We start from the raw sequence: 8,954 nt of genomic DNA, 5'->3' as shown, positions 1-8,954 counted from the left end.
TATAGTCTTATTTTCTGAAACAAAAATGATCATATATATGTAAGCATGTGGACCTCGAATTGGAATTGTCAGTCCACCTTAATTCTCAATTCATGAATTTCATAGTATGAATTTCAATTCTCAATTCTCAATTCTCAATTCTCAATTATATGAATTGAAATTTTTATGGACAGTTATGCACTAAATTCATTTTTTTTTTTTCAAATCTCTGAACTTTTGATTTTTTCATATTCATTTCAATTTTCAGATTTTGAATTCAATCATACAGTTTACAGTCTTATTTTCTGAAACAAAAATGATCATATATATGTAAGCATGTGGACCTCGAATTGGAATTGTTAGTCCACCTTAATTCTCAATTCATGAATTTCATAGTATGAATTTCAATTCTCAATTCTCAATTATATGAATTGAAATTTTTTTTAATTTATTCTTAATTTTAAAAAATTACTTTTAAGACTGTAAACTAATTTCAAAACAACTAATTTCAAACCGTAATTTCCTTTTAAACCCTAAATTTCCTTTGAATAAACTAATTTCAAACCCTAATTTCCTTTTAATTTTTTTAATTTTCTTCTTAATTAAAAAAATTAATTTTAAGACTGTAAACTAATTTCAAACCCTAATTTCCTTTTAAAACCTAATTTCCTTTCAATTTTTTTAATTTTATTCTTAATTAAAAAAAATTACTTTTAAGACTGTAAACTAATTTCAAAAAAGCTAATTTCAAACCCTAATTTCCTTTTAAACCCTAATTTCTTTTCAATTTTTTTTATTTTATTCTTAATTTAAAAAAATTACTTTTCAGACTGTAAACTAATTTCAAAAAAACTAATTTCAAACCCTAATTTCCTTTGAATAAACTAATTGCAAACCCTAATTGACTTTCAATTTTTTTAATTTTATTCTTAATTAAAAAAAATTAGTTTTAAGACTGTAAACTAATTTCAAAAAAACTAATTTCAAACCCTAATTTCCTTTGAATTAACTAATTTCAAACCCTAATTTCCTTTCAATTTTTTAATTTTATTCTTAATTTGAAAAAATTACTCTTAAGACTGTAAACTACTTTCAAAAAAATTAATTCCAAACCCTAATTTCCTTTTAAACCCTAATTTCCTTTGAATAAACTAATTTCAAACCCTAATTTTTGAGTTCAAACAATTCCAAACCCTAATTTCTGAAACCACAAGCATAATTTCTTATTTGACAATTCAAAACCCTAACATTTTATGATTTCATAATTTCATAACCACACTGATAAAACCCTAATATTCACATTTTCACAAACACACATTCACATTTTCAACTACACATTCACATTTTCACAAACACAATAAATCAATACATAAAATTCAGATTATACAGACAGAGCTAGATGGCATACCACGGAGAGAGAGAGAGCAGCGACAGAGAGTGAGAGCAGAGGGAGAGCGAGAGCGACAGTGAGAGTTGAGTCTGAGATCGAGAGTGAGAGAGTGGGAGATCAAGAGCGAGAAACTTCACCGAGAGCAGAGGGAGTCTGAGAGGAGAGTCGAAAGGCTCCAAAGTGTTAAAAAACGTGATTGCAAATGAGGAAGTTTGGTGTTTTATAAAGGGTTTAAAAGCGTGGTTTTAATCCACGATTTCATTAATCAACAGTGAAATCGCGATTCAGAATAGTGTTTTCTTAAAAATACAGTGAAATCGCGATTCAGAATAGTGTTTTCTTAACAATACATTGAAAGCGCGATTGGAAATAGCGTTTTTTTTCAGGAAAAAAAAAAAAATTGATATGCACAGTGAAAGCGTGGTTGCTTTCTTCAGAAAAAAATTTCATGCTAAAAGCGTGATTTGCAACCACGCTTTCTTAATTAAAAGCGTGGTTTGCAATAGCGCTTTCACTATTCATCACATTTTGGGCTCCAAACAGTGAAAGCGCGATTTGTAATAGCGCTTTAGTCTAGTTTGAGAATTCCGTCCAAACTAGGCCGAGTTTGGGAATTAAGCTACAAATTAGGCTTAATATGGGAAAAGCCTTTGTGTCAAGTCTGGTGACAACTTTTCATTGTTGCTAGCCTTTTTCAAATTTTAATTAAGACATTTGATTTTAGATTTTAAATTATTTTTTATTATTTTTTTAAAAGTATAAATTAATTTGATAAAAATAAATATTAAAAAGATATTTTAAATTTTTTTATAATTATTTTACTCTAAAAAATGATAAAATTATATAAAAATGATAATTACTTTTCATTTATTATTATTTTACAATAAATTAGTTTTTAGTTTTAAAAATTTATAAATTATCAAAATCAAACCTAACATATCATTTTTCTCCATACAACGCCATAGTACCCATACTTCTTCTTCCTTTTTTTTTTTTTTTTTTTTTGAATCAATGGTTGGGCAAAATTGTATGAAAACATTCCAATTTTTTCAAAAAAATATCAAAAAAAAAATATATTTTTAATTTTTTGGAAATTTATGTTGTTTCCTTTTTGTGGGCGTGCACACGCACACGCGTGCCCCTTGGGTGATTTTGTCAAAATTTCTTTTGTTAGGTTTTATTAATTAAACTAGACGGGTTTTAAACTTGAAAAAAAAAAAATCAGAAAATTTAGTTTTCTTTTTCAAATTTGGCGGACTTTTTTTTTAATATCAGAATTAAGGACTAATTTTTTTTTTTTTTTTTAATGTAGCTAAACTTGATGTTGCCAAACAGTTCATATTATATAAACTCATCATCTCTCTCAAATTTTCTTTTTTCTTTTTTATTTTTCAGGAAAATAACAATAATAAATTAGTGAAGGAAAAAGTTAAAAAATTGATGTTGCCAAAGAGTACAAATCATACAGACTCATCATCTTTCTTTTTTCTTTTTTCTTTTTCTTTTTTTTCCTTTCTATTTTTCTTCCTTTTGCTGGAAAAATTGTGAAAATGCGAATCCCAAATTTCAACTTCTAAGAATAATTTAAGCCATATTTAAGCAGGGCCCATGATAAAAAATCCCACCAAATTATGAGAATATTATTAAATGCCAATGCAGTGTGATATTGAGAGACAACAACATTAAACCACAATTTTAATTTAAGATTATTGAGAGAGACAGAGAGAGAGAGAGTGTGTGTTAGTTGCAAATGCTTTAAAAGTAAACGGATGATAAAACCCGCCACTTAGTCCCAATCTTTTAGGGAATAAAAATACTAACCACTTATTCACACAATTATTAGATGTCTCAAATCATCCTATGATATTATTTATGTGATAATGAAAATTCAGAATATATATTAAATGAGTTATTTCTTTATAACCTAACAAGGAATTCAAAATATATATATATATATATATGTATATATTAATTAAAAATAATAATACAATATTTATATAGATGTGGGACTACAACACATGGGACTCATACCTTGAGTATTATATTGAATTTTTTATATATTTATTTTGAGGGTCTAGCATTTTTGAATTAATAAAGGTGAATTAACATATCTCACCTGTAAAATTTTTCGCTACATGATTAATTTGAAACACCATGTAATGTAAATAATAAATATTACATGATACTTTGGAACTACTAAATAAATCATGTGATCCACACATAGTAAATTTTTTGAATATATAATATTTTTGATATTTAGGCCTCGTTTGGTAATATTACTTTTTAGCCTAAAAGTAAAAAAGTCACTAAAAAAATTAAAAAGTCAACAACCTATACCAAGTCAACAATTCTCTTTTCTCTTCACTTTTTGCACATCTTTTCGTTAAAAATAAAAAATTTATCCAAAACATACTAGTTTGTTTTATATCATATTTTAGTCAAAAAGTCAAAAAGTTACTAAAAAAGTTTGTTCCCAAACGAGGCCTAAGTATTTCTAAAAAACATTTATTACTTGTGTCATAAACTCTATTAGGTTAACTTAACAATTAATTAACGGAGAAGGTCATTCGTTATGTGATTGAAAATCTCAAAAGATGAGATATAATTTCTCAAATGTGAGATGAAAAACTTAGGCTGTGTTTGATTATATTCTCTAAACATATTTATACCCTTTGTTTTGAGTGTTTTGTTTGTTTGGAGTTTTTAAAAATTAATTCAACACTCACTTTTGAAAACTCTTTTTAAGGTGAGAAAGTTTTGGCTAATCGGACGTCCGGCCGGTTGATCAGAACAGTGAATTTTTTTTTTTTTAATAATTGGCACCTGTTATTTTTATATTTTAAATAAAAAAAATTTGGAATTTTTTATAAGTTTTAAATAGAATATTGAGTTGTGTGTTTGGTTATGAATTGTAAGTTTTTGTATTAAATGTCATACATCACATCAAAAATTCCCCACCAAATTCAAAATTCATTCACCAAACAAATTTTTCACACTTAAATCAAAATTCCAAAACTCACAAATTCAAAATATAGCTTTATTCTCAAATCATATTTAGAAAACTCTACCAAACGCTACCTTATATTTTTAACCAACTTGTTCATAGAATATGTTTTTTTCTTTTGGGAAAATTACAAAAAATAAAATAAAATCTAGGGTTTGACCATTCTAACAAAATAAATCATAAGTTTTTTTTATTTTGTCAGTTTAAATCATAATCTTTTAATTTGTTTTCAATTTAAATCATTTGTCTATTTTCGTTAAATAAAACCAATGAAAAAAATAATATTTTAATCATTAAACTAAATAAAAAAATATATTTTTGCACCATAAATATATATATTTTTTTCGATATACGCCATGAGAGATTATATGACCACATTATTATTTTTTATTATTATTATTTGTATTATTAGCGCAAGACACTTGGTATTCTGTTGATTTCTTTGAGGTTAGAAGTAGGTAAGACAAGTTTTGAAGATTTAAGGGATGAAAAAAAAATGACATTGTAAGAAAGAAGTTGGGAGATTGGCAAGTTATAGTAGTTAGGTGGTGATTATTGGAATTTTTTTCTTTATGTTTTTTTTCTATAGATTGACGTTGATGGCTCTATTGTAATGATTTTCAACAAATCAATATTATATAACTTGATTTCCATTTCTTTTTTATATTAGGAGTAGTTCAAACTTAGGAGTAATTTTAAGGGTTTTTTACTGGCCGGTCCTACTTTTTATAGTTATTCCCTTCTTAGTCCTCAATATTAATGTTGTGCACCAATAGGTCCTGGAGTCTTTTTTTTGTACCTGTTTTACCCCTATTTTGTTATCCCCTGTTTTGGCGCGTTTCTATTTGATTTTTGCCATCAAAATACTGTGATGTGAGTTTGGGTTTGGGTTTGTGATTTGGATTTCTGTGGAATTTCGCGATTTGTTAATGCATTATTGTGGAGTTTCATAATTTGTGATTTCGCGCTTGGTGTATATTTGGATTTTACGATTTGCGATCTCATGGAGGGAGCTTGATTTGTGATTTACTTTTTATAAATCTGTGAATCTTCGTGTTTTGTGATTTCGTGTTTGGTGTATAGTTAGATTTTGTGATTTGTGATTTTGTGGAGGGAGCTCAATTGGTATGTTTGATTTTGATTTCAATTTCGATGTTTTGGTGTTTTTTAGTTTGAGTTTGTGATTTTGATTTTGTTTGTGATATTGTTGTTATTCTGTTGTTTCTACGATTGAATTTGTATTTTAATCATGATATTGAAAGCTTTGAGATATGTATATGTAATGAATATTAGAATTATTTTTATTTTTTTGGTTACGAAATTGTTTTGGTTGAACACAGGTGCTGGTTTGTGATTTCTACAATGATAATTTTATCACTAAGTAGTTTGAGGGTGTTGTTAGATTAACTTTTTCAACACTGATAAATTTATCAGTGAGTATAGGAATAAGAGATAAAAAAGTTGCATAATATAGTGGTAAGATTCAAATCGAGTTACCATGCCGAATAAGTGTAAGCCTTATTCACTGTTCATGCTCTTGGTCTTTGGTAGTGTTAATTGTTGAATTTATCACTGTTGGTTTTTGAATGTGTTTGACTTGGTTGATAATTTTATCACTGTATTAGATTTTGTTTTAGGTTGTTTGAGTTGTTTGCTGAAATATAATTGTTGTTTGTTGCAAGATTTATAGTGATGGAAAATTCTTTGTTTCTTATGTGCAAATTTAGAGGTGTGACATTGGTTATCAAGTATAATGATGGATTTAACTTCAAGGATTTAGTATATAAATTGTGTACAAAGTGAAGTGAGTCAGTTGGTAGTTCTTTGAATATATTATATTCAATGCTTGGACATTCTTGTTATGGTCTACAAAGTGAAGAGGATTTGGAGGTTATGGTTGGACTCGCACTTTTCTTGTGATATTCATCTTATTGATGTTTTTGTTAAGTGTTGTTCTTTGGGTGAAGGTTATATGATTTGCGATAGTGAAGCTGGTAGTAGTAGTAGTGTTGTTTGTGAAACTGATTTTTTGCCTTCATTTTATTCAAATCAACGGAAACCTTTGCTCTCCGATAGATGGGTTAATTGTATGAAATGAGTAGGTCAAAGGTTTGCTCAAGGAGTTATTGAATTTCGAGATGCGTTGTCAAAGTATTCTATTCATTTTGGTTTTGATTTTGATTTTGTTAAGAATGACAAGGATTGTGTCACTATTCATTGTAAGAGAAGGGTTGATTTGGAATGGTTATGGAGCGTACATGCTAGAGTGGAAAATTCTTGTAAAGCTGTTGTTATTAAACAATTTGATGATGTTCATACGTGTGGATCTTCTTTTAATGCAATTAAACATACTAGGATGACTTCAAGTATGATTGGTAGGCTAATTTCAAGTGAGGTTCGTAATAAGGCTTTGACATCGGTTAGTGAGGTGGCTTGTGATTTCAAGGATTATTATGGAACAAAAGTTTCTTATCGGCGAGCTTGGATGGGTGTTGAAAAAACAAGGGATGTTATTTTTGGTGACTATTCATCTTCATTTGACGATCTTTGTTGGTATGTTGATGCCATTATTGATTGTAATCCGGGGAATGTTTTTGATATGGAATTTGGTATTGATAGTAAACGAAGACATTTCAAATGCTTGTTTTTCGCTTTTGAGGCATGTATTTATGGTTTCAAGTATTGTCGGCCTGTGTTGATGTTTGATGAAACTTTTTTAAAAGGAAGACACAAAGGTTGTTTATTGGCTACTATTAGTTATTATTATTAAAACAGTGATAACACTACAACAAAATTGACTTTTTACAGCACCACATCAATGACATACAATGAATGCAACCCGTAATTTCTCACTTTTACGACTTGCTTTTTTTGCATGTCGTAAATAATATACTAACCACGGCGCGTCTATTGCGCAGGCCATTAATGGTAAAAAGGATAATTTTTTTACGGCTTGCAATATTAGTCGTAAATAATAAAACTTTCTATGAGATACATATGACATGCCGTTAATACATCAGTTATATACGACATGCGTATGCCAGCCGTTAAAAATAAGTCACCTTTTACGACTTACTATGTGCGTCGTGAATGGCATGCCCAAAAAATTTCAGGCGCCAAAACCCAATATTGTGGCGCCACTTATTCATAAAAAAAATTAAAAAAATAAACACTTGGTCGGATACAGGTGAAGGGAAAGGGTTCTTCAAACGGTTGGTTTCTAAAAAATGAAAAAACACACAGTTTCTAAGAAGAGATGGAGAAGAAAGACATATACAGGTGTCACGACCCAAACCCGCCCCTATGGGTTTAGCACCGTAACCGGCCAGTAATCCCTGATTACCGAAGGCCTGCTTAACAGTCAAACAATAATACAAAGTACAGGGGCTGGCGGAAGCCAAAACAGTAAATAGACAATGTCCAATGAGCTGTGACCGTCTGTATGCAAAAAGACTTTTCATATCATATACACATATATAATCAGTACCAAAACAGTAAGTACAATATATACAATCATTCAGGACAGGGACTTCATCCCTATTAAACCGTACAGTACAAAAACATTCAGTCTAAACAGTAGTTACATAACAGATACAAAAAGGGAAAAACTAAAACACCCCCAAAGCCCTGGCTTGACAGGCTCAGAACCTCACAGTGAGGCACAATAGTTGGCTTTGACAAAAGGGAGTCTAACCCATGCTCCTAACTCCGGTCTGGTGCCTGAACACCTACATATATATATATGAGCAGTGAGCTAAAGCCCAGTGAATAACATAATGTGTAAAGAGGTTAAGAATGATTGTCCTTTCGGTATTGAAAACAGTCAATTGATTCAGTGTATCAGTCATTCAGTCATAACAGTCATATGTGATACATCCATTAGCAGAACAGTACAGTAAACAGTAGGTCTTGAAAGACCGAACAGTCAATGATGGCCATCATAATAGTAAACATAAGTTCCAAAATAGGAACTGACAGAGATCTCTGTAACAGTAGCAGTAACAGTAACAGTAGTTGCTAAGGATGCCACAATACAGTTCAAAATAGAGGACAAACATTCATTCAGTTAACAGTAAACAGTTCAGAAAACAGTTCAATTGATCATTCAGAAAATATTCATTTTCGAACACATCTTTACAACATTGTTACTCACAGAGTTCTGGGCTACAGATAAGCTAGAGCGCGTCTCCGAAAGCCAATCCTACACAGTTGCAGAATGAACACACACACTAAGCTACAAAGTTGAAAAAATAATAACTCAATCCCTATCTTGACTTGGTGTGGTTCTACATCAATATCCTCATTAGGATGCCTTAAACTAGGCCTAAGAATACCTAGAATGGAATGAGGATGCAAAGATGCACTTTAAAAATATTTTCAGAATTTTCAAAAAACAGAGGTCCCGCTCGAGCGTGTCTTTCCCCGCTCGAGCGGACATGCAAACAAAAGGGTACGCTCGAGCGTAAACTTTCACGCTCGAGCGGACTGAAAAAGTACTGAATGTGTAAAAATCACGCTCGATTGGGCGCTCGATACCCGCTCGAGCGTATGACACAAGTCCTCGCTCGAGCGTCTAATACC

At 30.1% G+C, this 8,954-nt stretch overlaps 1 protein-coding gene across 1 annotated transcript; it reads left to right on the top strand.

The window, feature by feature from the left end:
* The first annotated feature begins 6,065 nt into the window (after positions 1 to 6,065).
* On the top strand, positions 6,066 to 7,143 carry LOC145800236 (uncharacterized). Its single transcript, XM_082889893.1, has 3 exons — positions 6,066 to 6,152; positions 6,322 to 6,388; positions 6,476 to 7,143. Exons 1-3 carry the CDS (start codon positions 6,066 to 6,068, stop codon positions 7,141 to 7,143), a joined length of 822 nt encoding a protein of 273 aa, XP_082746019.1.
* Positions 7,144 to 8,954: the final 1,811 nt, after the last annotated feature.

Source organism: Camellia sinensis, chromosome 10 (assembly GCF_055761805.1).
Source record: "Camellia sinensis isolate YWXY chromosome 10, ASM5576180v1, whole genome shotgun sequence".
Lineage (NCBI taxonomy): Eukaryota > Viridiplantae > Streptophyta > Magnoliopsida > Ericales > Theaceae > Camellia > Camellia sinensis.
Note: the sequence above shows the minus strand (reverse complement) of the source record. Positions and strands in the feature narration are given on the sequence as shown.

What these genes read in the sequence shown, in the direction of transcription:
- LOC145800236 (XM_082889893.1), top strand. Translation starts at nt 6,066, where the DNA reads ATGGAAAATTCTTTGTTTCTTATGTGCAAATTTAGAGGTGTGACATTG. An exon ending in GATTTAACTTCAAGGATTTA is followed by an intron (nt 6,153 to 6,321) that starts GTATATAAATTG and finishes GTTTTTGTTAAG; the next exon opens with TGTTGTTCTTTGGGTGAAGG. An exon ending in TAGTAGTAGTAGTGTTGTTT is followed by an intron (nt 6,389 to 6,475) that starts GTGAAACTGATT and finishes TGAAATGAGTAG; the next exon opens with GTCAAAGGTTTGCTCAAGGA.